The sequence below is a fragment of the Solanum pennellii genome, chromosome 2 (assembly GCF_001406875.1).
Source record: "Solanum pennellii chromosome 2, SPENNV200".
Taxonomy (NCBI): Eukaryota; Viridiplantae; Streptophyta; class Magnoliopsida; order Solanales; family Solanaceae; genus Solanum; species Solanum pennellii.
The window spans coordinates 46,167,164-46,188,322 of record NC_028638.1 but is presented as its reverse complement, the minus strand read 5'-3'; the positions used below and the strand labels follow the sequence as shown (position 1 = coordinate 46,188,322).

The 21,159-nt window shown below is 32.9% G+C and overlaps 2 protein-coding genes and 1 long non-coding RNA gene across 6 annotated transcripts; 1 reads left to right on the top strand and 2 right to left on the bottom strand.

Annotated features, from left to right (window-relative positions):
• Positions 1-4,344: 4,344 nt before the first annotated feature.
• Positions 4,345-12,882, top strand: LOC107011545 (MACPF domain-containing protein NSL1). Its single transcript, XM_015211087.2, has 7 exons — positions 4,345-4,948; positions 6,195-6,433; positions 7,169-7,373; positions 9,469-9,552; positions 9,644-9,827; positions 11,179-11,345; positions 11,966-12,882. Exons 1-7 carry the CDS (start codon positions 4,676-4,678, stop codon positions 12,653-12,655), a joined length of 1,842 nt encoding a protein of 613 aa, XP_015066573.1. The 5' UTR covers positions 4,345-4,675; the 3' UTR covers positions 12,656-12,882.
• Positions 7,592-14,233, bottom strand: LOC107011546. 2 transcript variants are annotated; one of them, XR_003576714.1, is made up of 3 exons: positions 13,988-14,233; positions 13,589-13,783; positions 7,592-8,054 (listed from the first exon to the last, which is right to left on the bottom strand). It is a non-coding gene; the product is annotated as an uncharacterized LOC107011546 (long non-coding RNA). The 2 variants fall into 2 exon arrangements; XR_003576713.1 differs by lacking the exon at positions 7,592-8,054 and adding an exon at positions 10,639-11,337.
• Positions 14,234-15,883: 1,650 nt separating this feature from the next.
• LOC107011199 (protein DEHYDRATION-INDUCED 19-like) lies at positions 15,884-20,881 on the bottom strand. 3 transcript variants are annotated; one of them, XR_003576481.1, is made up of 6 exons: positions 20,710-20,881; positions 20,441-20,580; positions 17,123-17,200; positions 16,714-17,003; positions 16,273-16,432; positions 15,884-16,189 (listed from the first exon to the last, which is right to left on the bottom strand). XR_003576481.1 is itself a non-coding variant. In XM_015210600.2 (6 exons), exons 1-5 carry the CDS (start codon positions 20,804-20,806, stop codon positions 16,324-16,326), a joined length of 714 nt encoding a protein of 237 aa, XP_015066086.1. In that variant the 5' UTR covers positions 20,807-20,881; the 3' UTR covers positions 15,884-16,189; positions 16,316-16,323. The 3 variants fall into 3 exon arrangements, 2 of the variants coding, with proteins under 2 accessions (XP_015066086.1, XP_015066087.1); XM_015210600.2 differs by having other exon boundaries at positions 16,316-16,432; XM_015210601.2 differs by having other exon boundaries at positions 15,884-16,184; positions 16,316-16,432.
• Positions 20,882-21,159: the final 278 nt, after the last annotated feature.

Genomic DNA, 21,159 nt, shown 5'->3' with positions numbered 1-21,159 from the left:
TATATACTACAATGATTTTGATATAATTAAAGAATAAAATTAATCTTTATTGAATTTTAAAATACTTTTTAAATTAATAAATATTAATTTATCAATTTAATAATATCTCTATAAAATAATAATATTTCATGATCGTCCACCTATAGTAATAGTGAAACTTTAGTTATATATTGTGTATTTAAACTCTATGACATGGTATTTTATGTTGTCATTTATTTTATTTGTGGAAATTAACTAATTTCCATGGAAAATATTCTTAACATCTACATTCGTATTTAGTTATGCAACCATAGCTGTCATTTGTAAAAGTGTATATTTACTTTTTCGGATAATTAACTCTGATTCAATTTTCTGTTTTACTCTCTAAAAAAGAATATTTTTTCTCTCCTCAATATGATATTGTTATTTCTATTTTATTTTTTTTATTTCATGATATAAATCATATTTTCAATAATTACTTCATATAATTCTCATGTGATATAAAAATTTATTTTTCATTTTTTTAAATTAATTATTATATTTCATTCAAAAAATTTAAATATCATAAATTGCACGAGAACATTATATAATATATAAATTATTGAACAGATTCAAATAAAATTGAAATACGATTACATAAAAATTACATAAACTCTCAATTTTCAAAATTATTACATTGCTCCCATAAAGGCTCTATTAATGCATTAAGGAGTTCAAAATAATTATTTTTGTGCTTAATTTTATTATGTCTAGCTAAAAGCTGTTTAAATCGGAGATTTTCATCTAACACCATTTTTGTCGTTGTAGTTCGAGCCTCTACGACATCTTGAATTGGTGCATTAAGATCAAGTTCATCCTCAATTATCACAATGTGTAGTATAATATGTGTAGTCATTATATCATTTAGCACTTTCTTTCTCCGAAAATGTCATGGACTTGCAATAATTGCATAACTCCGAATTCTTGTTCAACATCTTTTTGACATGATTCTTGTTTCATCGCGAATTAATTATTTGTTATTATTGTAATTTATGTTATATTTAAATTATTATGTCATGCATTGTATTGTTATCTTGTATTTAAATTAAAATTTTCATATATCATTTTAATTTTGTGTATTTTTATAATGAAAATTAGTAATAAACTAAATTTTCATTATTGATGAAAATTATAAAATACATATTAATTTGAAATTAAAGTAGTATATATTAAAAATATATTTTTTTAAATATTATTTACATTTAAAATAACTTATAAATATTAGATATTTAATTAATGAAATTATATATAAAATAATATTTCAATTGAAAAGTAATGATAATAATAATAAAATATTTAAAAAGTAAATTAGAAAGTGTGAATACTAATTCTCCAAATTTGGAGAAGTATTACTCACCTTTCTATAAATGGAGAATCGATGGTGATTTAAAAATGGGTTGGAGAGGACATTTTATATTTAATTCTCTAAATATAGAGAATGTAGAGTAAAATAGAGATGGGTGGGTTTGGAGATGGTTTAAGTTAGACGTTAGACCCTGTTTCTCTATTTCTCCTAACTTTTCTAAAGCTTCTTTACTATTTTCTTTACCTATTTTTAATTGATATATTATATTTTTTGAAAGTTAATTTCATTAAAAAAATTTAAAAAACCAATTAAAATATTTATTAATTTAATTTTTTAAATAAGATATTTAAATATTAAAAAATTATATAAAATATATTATAAATTATAAATTTTTTATATTAATATAATAAAATATAATACATTATAAAATATTAAACAAAATTTTTATTATTTATTTTGAGAAAATTATGACAATTGAATATAAATGAAGGAACAGTAGTATCTCCTTTATTTGTCGTTTTGTTTGTGAGTGGAAGAAGTCGTTGTTACTGTCAATTTGCTTATTTTCTATATTTTCAAAATACCATATAAACAAATACTTGGTCAAAAAGTTCTTTTAATGAAAGCAAAACGTTTTCTTTCTCATTTATTTTATTTTATTTTTGTCTTAATATAAAAATATCTTTTTTCTACATTTAAGAACTTTTTATTCCAAAAATTGCACTTCTAAACACTTACATGTGTCCTTTTTTTTCTCTCTCTTAAACCCAACGATTAATTGAATATCATCATAAATTAAACTGAAGAAAAGGAAATAAAAGTATTACTTCTGATACTGACAAAGTAAATAAATTTTCCATTTTTTTAAAAAAATAAAAAATAATTTAGTATCTATTTTCATGTCAAACTCACTATTTCAATCAGTAAACTATTCATTAAAATGATATTTGGAGAAAGATGAAAAATAATAATTTAATAATTAAAAAGCTAATATACAAACTGTTTATTAAAATGATGTTTATCAATCATGAATTATATGAATAAAGTGGAATGCAGGTATATTCCTTTCATCCCATTTTATATTGTTTGATTGCTAAAGGTGCTGAAGATTTTTCTTTTTAAAACTTGAATAAAAAAAGGAAAAATTATGTGAATAAGGAAATTTATACTATTTAATTATTCATCATAGCTATAATTTGCTATATTTATCACCCGCGATTAATATTATACATTAATTACGTGGACTGACTTCGAGTTTGTATAATTAGCCATGTTTGTGTATGTATAATTCGTCAGGATATACAAAATATTATGTATAATATACAATTTTTAGCCTATATACTTATATAATTCACCTCTCTCCTACTCTATGCCCTCTCTCTCTCTTCTCTTCCCTCCTCTCTCAATTCGCTCGCCTCTCTCCTCCCTCTTCTAATCTCGCTTGCCATTATACAAATGTAAATGTATAATATACAGTTATATACAATTATATACATATACAATTCACCTCTCTGTCACTCTCTGCCCTCTCTCGCTCGCCTCTCTCCTCCCTCTCTCAATCTTGCTCGCCTCTTTACTCTTTCTTCCAGTCTCGCTCGCCTCTCTCCTCCCTCTACCAATCTCTCTTGCCATATATACAATTACATATGTATAATATGCAATTATCTTATCAATATACATATACAATTTACCTTTTTCCTACTCTTTCCCCCCTCTCTCTTGCCTCACTCCTCTCTCTCCCAGTCTCGCTCGCCTCTCCTCCATATAATATGTAGCTATAAATTATAATTATCATACTATATCTATAGAATATAATTAATTATTTTTAAATGGCTATACGTGAAAGTTTCCAAAAAAAAAAATGCAACAAACATTAAGATATTCCTTTTTTTGGTTTCTAAACAAATTTTAAAAGTAAGTGGGAAAGAGAAGAAAGCGAATAATTTGCATTGTCATTGTTATAAAGAAGAAACAAAATGATTACTCCCTCTCTTTCAAAATTGTGGGGGATTAATTTCTAAAAGTAATTAGAAATTGACATCTTAACAGATAACTGAGTATAAAATAATTTATTGTTTTTTTAGTAATTGGATTTAGAAACAGGATAAATAGATAAACGGATTACAAGGTAGGTGAGAGAATTTGAATCATCAGATGAAACTTCAAATAGTTGATAAACTATACGTCATCAAAATTTTCTTTAATTATTATATGTTGTTACAATAAATGATTTTCTTACAAAATACACTTTATATTTCATATTAATTTAACTTTTAAACAAAAATCATTATTCAAATTTCAAAATAAATATTTGAAAATTTTTCATATTTAAATTTTTCCGTTAATAAAGTTTGATATTTTTCAAAGATAAATCATACGACCTGCAAAGTTATAAATGTAGTTTCTTAAAGACATAACAAAAAAAAATTAGATTAGATTCTTAAATATTTTTCGTATATTACCTTACAAATTATTTTTCATATAGTAATTACATTTTTTTACTGTTCGACACCATACAAAAGAAAAATACAATAAGTAATTTTCTCACGAGATACTTTCATTATTAATTGAATTTTGAATTTTTTTTAAAATTATTTCATTCAGTTCTTTTCCATATTTATTTTTTCAAAATAATTTTCTTGCGAGATACTTTTTATACATATTAATTGGTCTTTTTATTGTGCAAAGTTCAAATAAATATTAAAATTTTTTCCTCTAATAAAATTTAATATTCTCAAGAGATAAATTAGTAAATTACACTACTCACAAAGTAATATATATAATTTCATAAAAGGTAGAAAATAAATATAATTTTTTTTTCTTAATTAATATGTTACATCATGGACTATTTCCCATATATAATTAATATGATATAAAACAATTATGGTGTAAAAAAGAAATACAATAAATAACGACAACGTAGTTACGTGTGTAAGTGGGGTCAGGCGCCGCTAGCTCTGTTCACATTTGCCCACAAAAATCCAACTTTACCTTCTTCAGTCAGTCAAAGTCAAACGTTCTTCACCCAAACACGCCATAGAATTTTTACCCAACACCGCCAAAAAAAGCTGGCTGATGACTTTCCTCCAATATTTAAACTGAGTGATAATGACAAAATTATCCTCTCATTCAACAACCCACTCACTTCAACTTGTTCATTTTTTTGGTCATTTCAACAACAAACAGACAAAATAGAAAGACTTGCTTTCTTCTTTCATCAGCTCTAATTCTGGAAATAGTACTCAAAAAAGGGGCAAAGACTCAGATGAAGAAGAGAATTACTGTAAAAAAATAGTTGCAGATTCTGACACCCTTTTGGGAAATTCGAATTGGGTTTGGTTTTCTCGAGAGATGGCGTTAAATCCTAGTAGTAGAATGGACTCACAAACGGCTGCTGAAAAAGCCGTCTCTGTGATTGGGTTAGGTTATGATTTGACAACTGATATCCGGTTGACGGCCTGTAAAATCGGACCGAATGGGTCTGGTTTGATAGAGATTGATCAGAAGTCGACCAAGGACCTGCTGGTGCCTGGTGGGGTGGTGGTTTCTAATGTTTCCACCTCTATCAAGTGCGATAAAGGAGAACGAACTAGGTTTCGCTCTGATGCTCTTTCTTTTAGTCAGGTAAATTCTTTGTTTCAGTTTTTTCATTTCAAATTCTTTTACAGGTATTTATTTTTTTCCTGAAGCGTTTGATATGGGTATGAATGGAAAATGGGAATTGGGTAATTGAGGGTTTTTTTCTAAGGATTTTGTAGCTGCTGCTGTTCTCAAAAAAAGATCCCAAAAATGATGGTGAAGAGCTTGTAATCAGTTTCAAATTGATGGTTTGACTGAAATTTCATTTCTAGGAAATGTAATTTGTTTCAAAATGGGACTGGAATTCCTTTTTAATGAAAATAATGAAACTTTTTGTGTTTTTCTTCCTAATAGTTGAGTTTGAAGATTTTAAATTAATTTTTGTTGGTGATTAACTGAATGTTCTTGAGCCGAGGGGTCTATTGGAAATAGCCTTTCTACCTGCACAGGGTAGGAATAGGACTGGATAAACACCACCCTCCTTAGACCTCACTTGTGATTACAGTAGGTATATGGTGGTTGTTGATTAATTGATGTGCACAAAGAGAAACAGTAAATAACAGTGTTGCTATTTCAAGCCTCATACTTGAAGAAAAAGTAATGTAGCTACATTCTGGTGAGTTAGGTACAATATGGATAGAGGCGTTAAGCTATCTAGACTTGGGTGAAGTTTTTTACTGTTCACGTTGTTGCATGTGAAGGTTTCTGGTAATGTTTGGTCATACAATAGGTCTTCTTGAAGTATTGGTTATTGGATAATGTTTTGCCCAGTTCGCGTAGTCACGTAGTTGCATGTGAAGGTTTCTGGTACCCTTTTGTTCATAAAATAGGTCTTCTAGAAGTATCGTTTATACATGATTGTATGACATGTACGTACATCAATCTCTTTGGCTTCTGGAACTTTGTCACAGTCCAGTTCAAATTCAACATTGATATATGGAGATTGGAGTTGTTAAATGAGATTTGTTTTACCTATGCTGGGGGTGGAGTGAATCTCCTTTTTGTTTCTTTTAAAAGAAAAAAAATAATATAAGAGGTTATTTCCCTTTTCTTCTGGGGTGTTTTTAGTTCTTTTGTGCATTTATGAGCAATCATTATGCTTTCCATTTGATAATTGCTTGGGAAAGATGACTTTTTGGTGCCTGTCAAATTAAGTGTTGAAACTTGTTTTGCTAAACTCCAATAATCATGGGTCTTTTGATAATTCATTTCAGCCTAATGTTTCCTACTTCGATGTGCATATCTGACTAATCTTACCTTTTCTGCCCTATCATCTGCTCATTGCATTCAGATGTCAGAGCAATTGAATCAGGAGCTGTCCCTGTCTGGTAAGATACCTTCTGGGTTGTTCAATGCGATGTTTGGTCACAAGGGATGCTGGCAAAAAGATGCATCTTCGACAAAGCTTCTCGCTTTTGATGGTTGGTTCATTACCTTGTACAATATTGAGTTGGTGAGATCCCATCTAACACTGTCTGAGCAAGTAAAACAAGACGTGCCTTCTTCTTGGGATCCTCCTGCACTTGCAGAGTAAGAATTTCTAATCCATAATCATTTAAACAACCATCTTTTGATGTTCCAGGATATTATAGATAAAGGCTGTATGTTCAAAATCTCAAGGATATATCTGGTACATGCTCCATTATGAAATAGGACATTAGATGAATTAGATTCGCAGAAGGTCTGAATTAGGGTGCTGCGAATTTTATTACAGAAGCATCTTTTGCCCATTTTATGCTTTGTGTTTGGAAACTAAGGAAAGTAGAAAAACTGAAAAGGATGATATCACGGAGAAAGAGAGAGATCTGAGATTGTTTCTTTTGGTTGGGTGAATTACATTAGGATATTTATTTAGAGTGAAGATCTGTGTCTTCCTTAATTTTCTTTCCCCCCTCCTAAGTCGAAAGACAAAATATTCTCTCCTATCTGTTTCTATCCAAAAACACTGTCAATGCTTTCCGCCTTTCTCTATCCTGAAGTAGTAAAAACTTCAATCAGGGAAAAGGGAATGGATAAAGAATGACTGAAGAACTCAAGAGAGTCTCTACGGCTCTGCAATTTGGACATGGGAAAAGCAGGCTTAGACAGTTTGTGGAAATCTTTGAATTTTACTGCTTCTGATTTTTATTTTATCTCCTCCACTGATTTTCTGTGCTTCCTTTCAACTTGGAAGGTTGACATAGCTTCCTATACATTATACATTATATACTAAGGTGGAAAATAGTGAAAAATATTAACTGTGAAACCAATTAAATGATTTTCCAGGTTTATTGAAAAATATGGCACCCATATTGTTGTCGGGGTAAAGATGGGAGGTAAAGATGTAATTCACATAAAGCAACTGCAAAATTCCTTTCTTCAGCCAATGGAGGTGCAGAAATTACTCAAGCAATTAGCTGATGAAAAATTTTCAGAAGACATAAATGGATGCCAGATAGCAAAACCTGTTAGATCCGCTGAAAAATCAAAGGTATCTCACATCTTATATTTCAATCTGTAATGCAACTACCTTTTCTTTTAATATATAGCTTGTTATTTTGGTGCACCTTCTAGACAGTATAAGCGTGGGAAGGGGGTGAATAATGTTTTGGCTAATGTTCGTCCTGTAATATTTTGCCCAACTTCATAGTAAATAGTTGAACTTGAGTACAAGGATTGTATTGGTTCAACCTACTTCTATATCAACAATTGCGGAAGCAAATAAGTAAGAATATTTTACGTGGAAAAAGTTGCTGTACAAGGGAAGTAAAAAACACGACCCACATTGGTAGTACTACTTCCAGAACTTCACTAAAACTAATGAGAAGTTTTAGACTATTGGTTATAATTCTATAACCTTAGAGACTAACTCTAGCCATGAACAACCAACAATCACTTTGACCATAGCTACACCTTCAAGCTAACTCTAGCGTAGAAGTACTAAGTTTCCTCTCAAATGGTCACCTAACAACACTGCTTCTAGAATAAGGAAATTATGTTACAAATCCGAACACTTGCTACAAGAACTAGACAAACTGTAGAAGTTGATGGAACTTCAACACTAGTTTTGGTTCTTCAGTTTTATCTCTTCGTGCTCACATGAACTTGATTTTTTGCTTTTGCTCTAATGATACTCTCGATGTGAGAGCATAAATCTGCAAGAAAACAATTTCTACAACATATAGAACACAAGTCAACAAGGGTTAGTGATAACATGAATTGAATAAAATCTTCAAACCCTAGAGTATAAAGGAAGGATTAAAGAACACACATAACTTTCCTTAAAACAACTCCTACTTTGGCACCACTTCCTTGTGAACTTGGACTTCACATTAACATGCAAGATCTTCCAAGATCCTCATGTATTTTGGATGCTAGGTCAGATCTATCTCATAATAAAACATGTTATGTGTTAATATCGGAAAAGGGTTTTGTGACTTACTTCGGGATCTGGGTATGGCAGCATTTTTTCTCCTTTCAACTCACCCTCACACTTGAGGATGTGTTTTGCTTGCTAAGCTAATGACAGATCTTTTGGAGGATAGTTATCCCATTTTACTGATGAGACTTGGATGATTGATGTGCTTCATGGCTGTTCAGGCACCTAGAAGCCATGTATTGGGGTACTACATAAGCTACAATTCAGAATAAACCTCTATAGATTCATATATATTGAGAATGATGCTGGCTTTTATGGTGTCTGTTGGTTCTCTTTGATAAAGGACATGCAGAGTGTTTCACTGCCTTCCATCCAATTAGTTTAAGCTAGTCTACTATCTTCTAAGATCGAGAATGATTTGACTAGGCTATTACAATCGAGATTTATTAATATGATTTTAGAATTTCTTGAAACGGTAAAAAGAGCTACTGTATATTCAATTGTAACACCATACTCCCTACGTTCCGATTTGTACGCACATTTTGGATGTACACCAAGTTTAAGATAGAAAGGAAGAGATTTTAAACTTGTCATCTTAAATATACCATTACATTTGTGTCGACACGAGACTTTTGAAAATCGCTAAATTACTTGTGTGGCTACGAATGACTTGTCATTGGGGATAAAATGGGAAATTCTAGTTAAAACTTTTTCCAAATTTAGCCCAATCAAGACAAGTCTGCCCTAATAGAGGGTGCTGTGGAAGAAATTAGGCACTGAATTGAGGCGAATTTAGGGAATTGCCACTCTTTTTGGATTGGGCTAGTAAAGAAATAATGTCGTAGTATAATGTAATGCTAAATCCAAATCTTGTAAAAACATTTATTTGCTAGTGATCAATCTTTTCAAGAGAAGGTAATACTGAAATCTGGACAAGCAAAATGGGGTTGAGGGATTGAAATCTATTGTTTGTTAATATAACTTAGACACTAAATCTACAAGCCCCAAGTCATAATTGTGATGGAACATAGTTATGTATGGGTTAGTCAAACAAACTTAGGGTAAATAATGGCATGCCCATGGATTTCTCCAGGAAAGGTAAGCAAAATGGAAACAATATGTTCATTGTAAAATTTTGTTAGAAGTTATTTACACAGATCAAACAAAACAGAGTCTGACAGGAGTTCCAATTTCTTACACATGACAGGGCGAAAAATCAATATTCTCAGATCCGCATCTACCATTTGCAAACTCAATGAGACCATCTATTATGTCTCACTCTAAAGCTGATGTAAGTTTGTTTTATTTCCTCTGAAATGAATTGCTATGTCTTCTGTTGATAAGCTCTTTGTAAAGGATTTGGATTTGAATTCTTCATGCAGGATCTACTAAGTATTCATATCCGACGAGGAGGTCTTGATTTTGGTCAAAGTCATAGCCAGTGGCTTCCTACTGTATCACAGTCTCCCAATGCTATAACAATGTCGTTTGTGCCAATCGCTTCACTTTTGAGTGGTGTAAGGGGCAGTGGATTTTTAAGCCATGCAATTAATCTTTACCTGCGATGTGAGTATGTCTATTTCATTGTTGCTTTATTCTTCTGGTGGAAATGGTGCTATTCACCGAGTATACCTGAGGTTTTGGCTATTTCTGTGAATATAATGAGAATTAAAATATCAACAAGATCTAGCTTATTCTCTTCTCCCTACAAATTCCAGCACGACAGACGGAAGGAATGGAAAATGAGAAGGGAATAATATGCACAGCATTTCAATTGAGATATTTTTTTTGGAATCAGCTGTGAGCCTTAGTTTACCTGATAAAGGCAGACAGATAATTCACTCACTAGTGATCATTTGCTTTGAATTCTTCCTTCTTATCTGCTTGGATTTTTGAGCAGCAATACAGCCTTATACAATGAATAGATTGTTGTAATTGATGCTGACGTAAAACCATTTATTCTTTATTTCTATATGATACAGATTGTCTTTGAAGAGATATTAATGAGCCATTAAAGAACCCTAATTTCCCACTTTTTAGGATTTCATTGGGTTTATTGTTGTTGTTGTATTAGAGAACCCTAATTTGCCAAAAAGAACTATTGAATATTGGAATGTGACTGTTCCAAATGAAGGAAATGGCTATCGAGAATACGTATAATTTAATACTAACTAGTTTGGGATTTCACCACAAAGGGATATGGTGGGATGGATGGATTCCTCCCTTAATTAGAGGTCTCGGGTTCGAGCACGGGGAGTGTAAAAATTTCTAGTGGGGAATGCTTCCCTCTTAAGTGGACTCTATGACTATGTTTGCACGTATCAGGATTAGTCAGGTCAGAGTTCTGGATAGCTGGTTAAACAAAAAAGTTTGGGAGTTGTAGTTGCTATTTTTCATGTATTTCATAAATATAAAAATGTATTGGAATACAATTAGGCTATTTGCATTAGCTTATTGAACAAACAAAGCATCACTGGATTGATAACAGTACAAAAACAGTTGAAGAGTTCTATCACGTGGACATGAACAAAAATACACACTCGATCTTACAAAAAGTTGGGTAAAGCATTTTGGCAATTGGAGAAGTTATCCTGCTTCAATTTGTGCTTTCAGTTTCCATCACCAGTTTCTGTAGAATTGTTTGGGTTACAAATCCTATCTTTTTTACTTGATCTTTGCAAATGTCTTCAGTTTTGTGAGAGCAGAACACGTGACTATTACACTCCTACTCTGTGGAAGCCCTCCCACAGTTTAAACATATATGACTTCTATGAAAGAATATCTTTCTTTGTGTGTTTTAGGAATATCAAATTTGTTTTCGTGTCAATAGTTGTGAAATTCTTTTCCATTTATTTCATTTAGAGCTACATAACTATAAACAGCTTCTTATCTCTGATAATGAATATTCTTTTTGCAGATAAACCGCCAATCGAGGAACTTGAACAATTTTTAGAATTTCAGTTACCTCGGCAGTGGGCTCCAGCATATGGTGATCTTCCTCTTGGTCATCGCCACAGAAAACAGGCCTCTCCATCCTTGCAGTTCACTTTGATGGGTCCAAAGCTATACGTTAACACTGTAAAGGTATATCTTCATATGTTAAGAGTGTAAGAACATCAAGAGAACTTTTTCTCTAATCAGGATTTTCAAGAGCAGCATTTTGATGTTTTTTATTTATCAGCAGAGACCCAATTATAGTTTTAAATTTACCCTTTTCTCCTTACTTGGAAGGAATAAAGGAAATGCAGCAAGAGCAGTTCTTTTCTATGCCTTCCAAAATGTGCATTGACTAGTGTTGTTGTACTAGTTTTAAAATTCGGAAAACGGTGCACTGCTATTATGAGTTTTGATTTTGATGGCAAACCTTTATGTTGTTTCTCCTTGATCTGTTTTAGAGTAGTAGAGATGATCATTTTCTCGACTTGGTGATTTAGACCTATCAAACAATTTCTTGAGAGCCTGTTAAACCCTTTATCCCCCCAGAAAACAACCTGTGCTTCAACTTTCTTTTTGCTTTAAATAAGCATAAACTTTTCGCAGAAGGTGTGACCATTGTTATTTTTTTTATGATCAGCATTTCTAAGATCTTAGAGGGCTGAAGATTAACGTAATTATAATTAGATAGTTTGTTATTCTGGGAACATCTCAGTTGAAGTGGGAGCTCTGAATGATCTTTCTTTTTCTCCTCTTGCTAATATTTGCAGGTTGACTCTGGAAACAGGCCAGTAACTGGAATTCGGTTATACTTGGAAGGTAAAAGGAGTGATCACCTGGCTATCCATCTTCAACATCTATCAGCACTTCCTCAAAGTATCCAACTAACAGATGATCTTAGCTATGAGCCTGTCGATGAACCAGTTGAACGAGGGTATCTTGAACCTGTCAAATGGAGCATATTTTCACATGTTTGCACTGCGCCAGTAGAGTACCGTGGAACACGGATCGATGACTCTGCTTCTATTGTGACCAAGGCCTGGTTTGAGGTGAAGGTTATTGGAATGAAGAAGGTCCTCTTCCTGAGGCTGGGATTCTCGATGGTCGCCTCAGCGAAGATCCGTCGGTCAGAGTGGGAAGGACCAGCAACCACATGTCGAAAATCAGGTTTGATCTCAATGCTGATCACTACCCCATTCAGTACAAAGCTAAACCAACCCCAGAAGCCAACAAAGGTGGACTTGAATTCCGCGGTTTATCCTGGTGGTCCACCTTCACCCGCAAGAGCGCCAAAGATGTCGCACTTTGTTGATACAACAGAAATGGTAAGAGGTCCCGAGGAGTCACCTGGTTACTGGGTGGTAACTGGTGCAAAGCTGTGTGTAGAAGATAGTAGGATAAGAATGAAAGTGAAGTACTCCCTCTTAACCATACTTACAGAGGAGTCATTGTTGATATAAAGGATTGAAAGATTTCATTTCAAGCTTTATCCATCTTTCTCTATAGGACAGTGTGTATACTTCATCTGATATTTGCGCACATATGCAGAAAGTGTTATAGCAAGGTCAAATTGACCCAGTTAAAAGTTGAGCGTGTAAAGAAATTATGAAACTTTTGTTGAAAGAAAACGAAGAGTTTCTGAATGTACATTTTACGTTCCTAAATGCAGTCTCTTTTTTTCTCTGTTCATTGCTTTTAGAGTATAATATATTTGTGCTTGAAAATGTTTCCAAGTTGATGGACGTCAAGAAAACATCTCACTGTTTGTTTGTAGTTCTGGCTCAAGTGGTAAGTTTCTTATATCATATTTTGCAGTTGTCTAAAGGAATAGAAAATATATATTCTTTTTCCAAATAGATATTGGTAGTCTTTGGGATGCTTTATTTGAACGAGCACGAGCGTATTCTGAAGTAGCTTTTCTATCTTCAAAAGATTGGGGTAAAGCTGTGTATATTCCACTTTTCGTAGGTAGACCTAACACCAACTCGATTGGAGGTTTTAATATCTCTATCATATTTAGGAAAAAAAAATAAAAGTTTCTAATATAGGAACTGCCATTGTAAGTTAGCAATGTATGAGCCGCAACCGTAGTTGCGTACACAAAAAATTTGTAACTCTTTAGATTAAATTTAGTGTAAATACAATTAATATAAATACTCTATTTCTTATAATATTTGTATCAATATGAACGTTACCGAGTCTGATACAATTATGAAAATAAGAATTAAGGATGTTATACAACAACAATCACAAGTCTGATTTAGAAAAGATAGAATGTACGCGTTACTTTTATGAATTAGATATACTGATTTTAATTCCAAAAAATAAGTGATCAATATAAAATTATATTAGAATAAGAGACTAAAATAATAAGATAATAGAATAGATTGTACCACTTAAAAGCCCTTTTCATCATAGGTATTCTCTTTCCATTTTCTTCTAGTCTACAACAATATAAGTAACATTTGTCTTATAAAAAAAGGTAAAAGAAACTGAAAAAATGAAATATATTTACAAAATAACATTGCTGTTGGTGCAACCTTACTTTAGCTCATCATCATCTTCACCAACCAACAAATCCTAAGAAGCTGCACCCAATAAAAAATCATATATTAAAATTAAATAAGTAGTCAACAAGCTAATTAATACATAAAAATATATTCCTCGGAAACATAATTACCAGTAATTGAATATTCAAATTTGATTAAAATCATATTACATAAATTTTGATTAATATTTATATCGCTCCATTTTAACTCATCGTTCTGATTAAAAAAAATAAAAAAGTGTACCTGAGGGAACGAATGGCCATATGTTGAGAGAGAGCATGGAAGAAGAAATTAGCTCCATGAAGGAACATGACAACACCAGTACATCCTAGCACAAACAATTCAAACATCCTTAATTTTTGTTTTTCCAAAAGATCATAAAACTAAAGAACAAATTGGGGACTGTTTGTTTGTAATGTTTGCAGATAGATATTTGATGAAAGAGAAGAGAGATGTTTATGATAGTTTTACAGTGTGGGGGGGCTTTTAAATAGAAAATGGACCAAACAGGGAACAAGTGAAAAATGAATTATTATTTTTTTTGTTTTTTAGTTTAATGGGATAAATCATTGGTGGAAATGACGTGGACATACAAATATCAATTCACAATAATGCTGGCCTAAATGGGCTTATTTGATCCACTTTGTAAATTAGGCCCAATAATGCTGGATTGTGACAATTGAGCCCAATTTAATATTGTTTTACCTTTAACGTGTAACTTATAGAAATTCCATACAATTCGGAGCTAATTTACATCCTATTCTGAAAGTTTTCATCACTCTCAGATGCACTTCTTGGTTGTTCGGTACATTGCAAATGATATTTAGTTAAGGAGAGAAATGTATCCGAGAGAGGATATGGATGTATCCGAAAGGGATAGGGATGTATCTGAGAGGGAATAGGTATGTATCCGAGGAGATTTTTTTTAATTTTTATAAATGATAGAGAATTTTAGAGATTATGATATCTTAAATTATGTATTTACGTAATATTTCTTCAAATATTCATAACGAGGAAAGGAAATAAAAATGAATGTTAGACTATTAGTTTATTATTGATGCGATACCTTTTCAACTAATTGTCCCTTTTCATATTTCAAACCATTACTTTTAAGCTACTTCTCTCTCCTCAATTCTTTTTCTTTTTTCTCGTCTCATATAATATGATTTAATTAATTTAAATTAGAAGCAGATAAAATTCATCAAAGAAGATATGTTTATTTTTTTTTTATACTGGAGATATTAAAATAAGAGCTGAGGGATCTAATTAATTATTTTCTCCCTTTTACGTGTGACTCACTTGTATATATAGAGAGAAACTTTTCATTCTAAAATAAAAAGTGAGAAAAAATATAGCATCCACATATCTGAAAATGACATTTAAAAAAAAAAAAAAAGTAAATGTACCAAATTGAGTAAATTTTGTTTAATTTTATGTTTTCCATCCAACCACCACATAATGCTATCTAGTACAGCACCGACCTGCGTAACTGCTGGCCACCCCATTGCTGGCTGGGGCTGTTGCAACTTTGTTTTATTAGGTATCAATCTTTTTCAAATTGTATATATTTATCTCCGCATATGATTTGTTACTCTAATTATTATTATTATCATCATTATTGTGAACTATAATTGCATAAATTTTGGAAATGTATCTAGTGGTACCAACTACCAAAAAATGGCTCAAAATGACTTTCAAAATTGGAATCTATATACCTTATTTTAAAATTTGATATTATTATTTATATCGCTCTATTTAAGCCTATCTGAATGTTAGATTTTGCCTTCGACAACCTGAATAGAGTAGGACACTAAACTTTTCTACTCCTCTCACATTTAATTTTGGATATTAATGGTCGGACATCTAGGTCTTGCACGTACAATTGAGCAATTTCCTAGATCTTAACAAAACAGCCCTATATTTAACATGTTAGAATCAAACACTTTGCAAAAAGTTTATAGCTAATAGCACAAGTAGTCCACCAAACAAGCATCATGTTTGATCATAACGCCGGCCACTAGCCCGCGAATTTCCATAGTCAGGATATTGGACATTACCAAACAATGATAACAGATAATAAATAATGTCCATGAAAATAACTATAGATCATGTTAGGAGTTGTGAAAGTGTAACAAGACATCAACAAATATTAGAGAAATAAACTTTCTTTTTCTCCTTCGTATCACAAGAGAATAAAACAGTGAGAGTAGGAGGAAAACTATAAAGGAAAAATAATTAAAACAAATGGTGCAACACTGCTGGTACACATCTAGTGTTGCTGTCCTGATTAAAATCCTTCTTGCCATGACAAACTACTTTTCTGCAGTACCTAGATTACAAATTACAACATCACAAATATCATTAAAGGGAAAAACAAACTAGGTAGTAATCTTTCTCAGGGACCAGATCTCTGATTGAAGAGATGGATGATTATGCATCACTATGCTGCATCAAGAAAACATCAAATTAGACATACTGGATTTTTCAACAAAATGAATCGATAAACTAATCTAAAGATGCCCCTTAACTGAATTTTCAACTCAAATTATTATCTTGTATTGCAACACTTACTCCTCCAATTAGTCAGCTAACAGAGAAGAGGCAAACAGATCTTGCACAAAAACAGCTCTTCCAGTAGCCTGGCTTATCCTCTTTTCCCTCTCTTCCACACTTAGTGAAGGGTCAAAACTGCAAGAAAATGAAGAGGAGTAGGATAAAAGACCTTTCAAATAGATCATTTTAAGATTTTGATGTAACATCAACAACCACAAGGATCATCGAAGGCAGCTAGTGCTTTTGTCTTGCATACAAGTAAAAGCAAAGCGTAATTTGACTGCTTGCGCTGTCAGGACCCTTCTTTCAAATATCCAAGATAACATCAACTACAGAGTTGAAATATACAAGGACTAAAGAGACAACGGGAGATTTGGTAGATTTAATTTGTAAAGATAAATAACTAGCATCACTACCTTAACTTCCATATATGTTGTGATGTCACATTCTTCGTAGTAGAGTCCTCAACACTGGATAAAACAGATTTTGAAATTTCCTCTGCTTCAAATGTGGGGTAGTTCAAAACTAGAGATGAGAGGAAGGGGTCATTGGCTGCCGCTGCAGTGGTTGATGTTGCAGTGCTTGATCGATATCCACTGCCTCCTAAAAGTACCTGCAAATGAGCTTCACGAAGATCTCTACCAAGTAGAGAAAGCGCCTGGCTGCTAGGAATTGCAACTTTACGTAATCTACGGCGTCGCTGCACGTGTTTCAGAGTTAAAGAAACTTCACCAGGATAGGAGATTATTACAGAGAAAGAACTTGCAGCATACTGTTTCAAGAAGAAGTTATCTTTATAAAGTAATAACAAATTGAAAAGGATATCCTCAGTAAGTGTCCATGTTGCACTGTAATATGACTTAGCATGTCCCTTGAAACTTTATGAGAACAAATGGGACAGACCTGCAATGGAAGGCATACAAAATAGGTAAATGTTTATCCAGCAGGTTAAGACTCACTACAAGACAAGATACGATGAACAATTAGATGGTAAAAACAATAACATTGCAAGCATTATATGCTGTAATCATCATTTAGTCTGGAGAAATTGCATTTAGAAAGTTAAGACAACAACAACATATCCAGTATAGTCCCACAAGTGGTATGCAAATGTAAAAGAAGAACCAAAAAAAAAAAAAAACTGAAGGCAACATATTCCTCGGCTACAAGAGCAGTTGAAAAAAAGGAGTAATCTAGCCTCTAAGCAGACTAAAGAACTAAGAAAGTGATTTAGTGAAATAAAATCCAGACTCAATCTTGATTAAGAGCAAAGTTTTCCTAGCTTGGAAAGGCAGAAGGCACTAAGCAACTTTAATAGAACAAAATATTGAGTATTGAATGAAGCATGCCCAAAATGAGTGGAACAGATATAAGGATCTATATAGCCGACCATAATTAGTTTGGAATTCAGGTGCAGTCATTATTGTTGGGAAATGCACTAGAGATGACACAGGAGGCTAGTGCAATCCTCAGTCACTATCACGAAGTGCACTGACCAATCTTTAAAAGCTAACTGCCTCATGTTCTTGTATAGTAGGGTTTATTTATCCCCTCTAGATTCCCCTGATTCATTTTTGAACTTTGTCAGCTCCCTGACTCTTAATTAACAATGTATAGGAGAGCTGACCTTTTGCTGCTAAGCTTTTGTAACTATTATGCATCTACTTAATGCCTGCAATAGAACTAATTACTTCATCAAAAAAATCATGAAGTGCATTTCAACAGTAATCTAGAAGCCAACACTCTTATAATCTGATGTCTTGGCTTCTAGACAGTCACATTTGATCACAATATCCCCTGCAACATACGAAATTACCATAAACTAGGATCTTTGTTCTATTGTAATTTCTTTGTTTGTCTCTACTTTCTGTTTATACACTCTTCAAGAGGCTGATTTGGAACTCCGTATCAAACTAATGCTGAAATGAAATACTCGATGGAAGATCCCAATTTTGCCACTAGGTGAAAGAGATACAAACAGAAACGGTTCCCCATCAAAGAAAAGGTATTAAAGGAACCAAAATTGTGCAAATGAAACACAACTTGTTCTAATCTTCTAATGTTCTTCTTCAGCACATAGCACAGAAAGGAGTGACATCCCAATAGTAGTGCAAGACATAAACCTTAAATCCACGATTAGAATAACGTCAGCAGTGTAAGGGGTCGTATGAGAATTGTGAAGGTTACACACGCATGCTGGCCATACGATATCTATATAAAGGACTGAAAACATTTGATATTAAATCCGGACCTTAGCTCAACTCCGACATGACTGGATTGACCTACATGTATTTCAAATTAGGCGAAGTGCCTTCTCGAGGCTGGAGTATTATGTCTTATCAAGCTTTTTGATGTTATAATAAGGAGTTGCAACATGCCTAGCAAAGGGAGATAGATTGCATTTTTTCCAATTATAAGAAAAAAAAAGATACTTAAAGTAATATGAACTGCTAAGGGCTGCTTCCGTGCAATGCATCAGTACCTGTAACGCCGTGTGACCTGGATGGACGCACGATGAAAATTCGAAAAGGGTGGTCATGCATAAACTTAGAAGACATTACAACAATTACATAGAATCAGTGTGGATTTATGTATAGGAGATGCGAAAGAGAAGCTTTATTTTTACTATGAGCATATATGTGTAAGGAGAAAAAAGCAGGATCTTTACACGATGTACTTTTTTTTATGATCGAGAAATTTGTCTGGAGCCAAATCTTTGACCCAACTACAGCTTTCGAAAGTTGGGGATGACGATCCCCTCTACCCTTCTCCACTTAAATATGCACTTAATTCACTTGGCATAGACCCAAACTTGTGAGCTAGTATACAAGTTCCCTAACTTTTGCCAATTGAGCCAACTCCCGGGGGTGTCTAAATGATATTCATAAACCTTGAGGAAGCATATGGCAGCGTCAAATAATGTCTTGAGTGTGTACCGGAGAAGAAATGAAGTTACTCGGCTCAAAAAATAAGAAGTTATTCAGAAAAGGGTCGCAAGAAGAAAAAGAATTTACAGAAAAATGTCACGCTACAAAACAAATTGGAACAACAGATGGCAAAAGACATTGAAAAAAAGAAACTACGTGATTACAAAATACTACAACTAAATAGTGACAAGAGTATATGAGGCTAGCCCCCTGCCTCTCCCACCTAACGAGCGGCCACACTTAGCTGCCTACTAACATTCTACTCTAATCCTCGACCTCCATACCTTCCTATCTAGGATCATGTCCTGGTAAGCTGAAGTTATGCCATGTCTAAGTCTAATCACCTCCCAAGCCATTTTCGATCTACCTCCTAACTTTTGCTACAGTCAATCTCTCACTTCTCACCTCCTAACTAGCGCATCCATTCACCTCCTCTTCACATACGTGAATCATCTCAATCTCTCTTCCCTCGTCTTGTCAGCCATGGATGCCGCTCCCACCTTGCCCATAAAACTTCATTTCTGATCATGTCTCTCCTAGTGTGTCCACACATTCATCTGAGCATCATCATCTCCACTACATTCATCCTCTGAATGTGGGCCTTGACTTTCCACTACTCTACCCCATACAAAAATGTTGGTCTAACCACCACTCTGCAGAAATGAAGTTATACTAAAGATATTCATACAAAGCTATTACAAGAATAATTTAGGCCTAGTCATGTACACAACTTTTACAGATTCTTTGACACTGACTTGGTGTTGAGTAATAAAAATTTTGACCTATCAACAAGAAAAATAAGACCCTGCAGTTTCATTGTTGCAACTTGCAAGTGCCAAGGTCTAAGTCAAGCTCTGTTACTGATGCCCCGGGAAAAATATACCACCAATTCCTGCCAGCATCTAATCGATGGAAAGTTAATCCGGTATAGATTTTAAGCAAAACTGAAAACTTTTCTTCTGTCAAACCAATGGTTCAAATATCTTCCTATAACTTATGTAAGAGTAATCAGTGACCACACAACCAAGATTGTACCTTTACCAGATTTTTACCCTGTATATGTCTTCTTTACATACAAGCCCACTTATTTCATGAAAATGGAAAGAAGCCTCATATTCAAATTTGTATTTGCCCAAAATAAAATAAGCAAATAAAAAAAAAACAAATCAAAAACAGGTACATCTAGTTAAATATAATGATTTGGAAAGAAACTTACAGTTACTCTGGACTCGCAAGAATGTTCCTCTTCTAGATGCGAACAAAGAGAGGCAATATCAAAATCCTCATAACAATACGGGCATGGAAAATCGGGTCGGACCTCTTCTTCAACCTCGAAATCATCGATGCTCAGCCTATCTACTTCAACACAAATCATACAAAATTAATTGCTATGTTTTAAAATAAAGAGAGAAAAAATCTCATTATTTTTTACAGATCAATGAATGCATTGAAAAAAAAAAATCCAAAAGAGAAGAAAAAACAAACCGAGTTGAGAAGTTTGATGATTGTAGGAATGGTTTTGCTGTAAATTTAACTGACGTTTAGCAGCTGCAAGACGAGAGGTCCAGAAATCGGAATCCATGGAGAAAGAGAGGAGAAAAGGAAAGAGGGAGAGAGAAATGGATTTGAGCTGAAAATGAAGAATAAAAGCAAAAAAAGGGAAATGAAATATTAATTATTTTTAAAATATTATTGATGGAATTAAATTTATTTATCTATGGATGTTGAGATTTAAAAATAGAAAACTGATTTGACTTTTATCTCTTTATTGGTGATGCATTGTTTATCTCTCATAAATTTTATTTTAATATAATTATTATTTCAGTATATTAAATGTGCATTTGTTAAATGCTCAAGGAGGGGAAGTAGTTATGGTGGTTCTGGTCATGGATGAGAAGATTAAATAGCTTAAATTTACTTATTTAAATATTTTTT

Coding starts and splice junctions, on each gene's coding strand:
- LOC107011545 (XM_015211087.2), top strand. CDS start 4,676: ATGGCGTTAAATCCTAGTAGTAGAATGGACTCACAAACGGCTGCTGAA. Junction 6,434..7,168: donor GATCCTCCTGCACTTGCAGA/GTAAGAATTTCT, acceptor ATGATTTTCCAG/GTTTATTGAAAAATATGGCA. Junction 11,346..11,965: donor TATACGTTAACACTGTAAAG/GTATATCTTCAT, acceptor TAATATTTGCAG/GTTGACTCTGGAAACAGGCC.
- LOC107011199 (XM_015210600.2), bottom strand. CDS start 20,806: ATGGATTCCGATTTCTGGACCTCTCGTCTTGCAGCTGCTAAACGTCAG. Junction 17,201..20,440: donor CTTGCGAGTCCAGAGTAACT/GTAAGTTTCTTT, acceptor CTTCCATTGCAG/GTCTGTCCCATTTGTTCTCA. Junction 16,433..16,713: donor CAACATATATGGAAGTTAAG/GTAGTGATGCTA, acceptor ATTTTCTTGCAG/TTTTGACCCTTCACTAAGTG.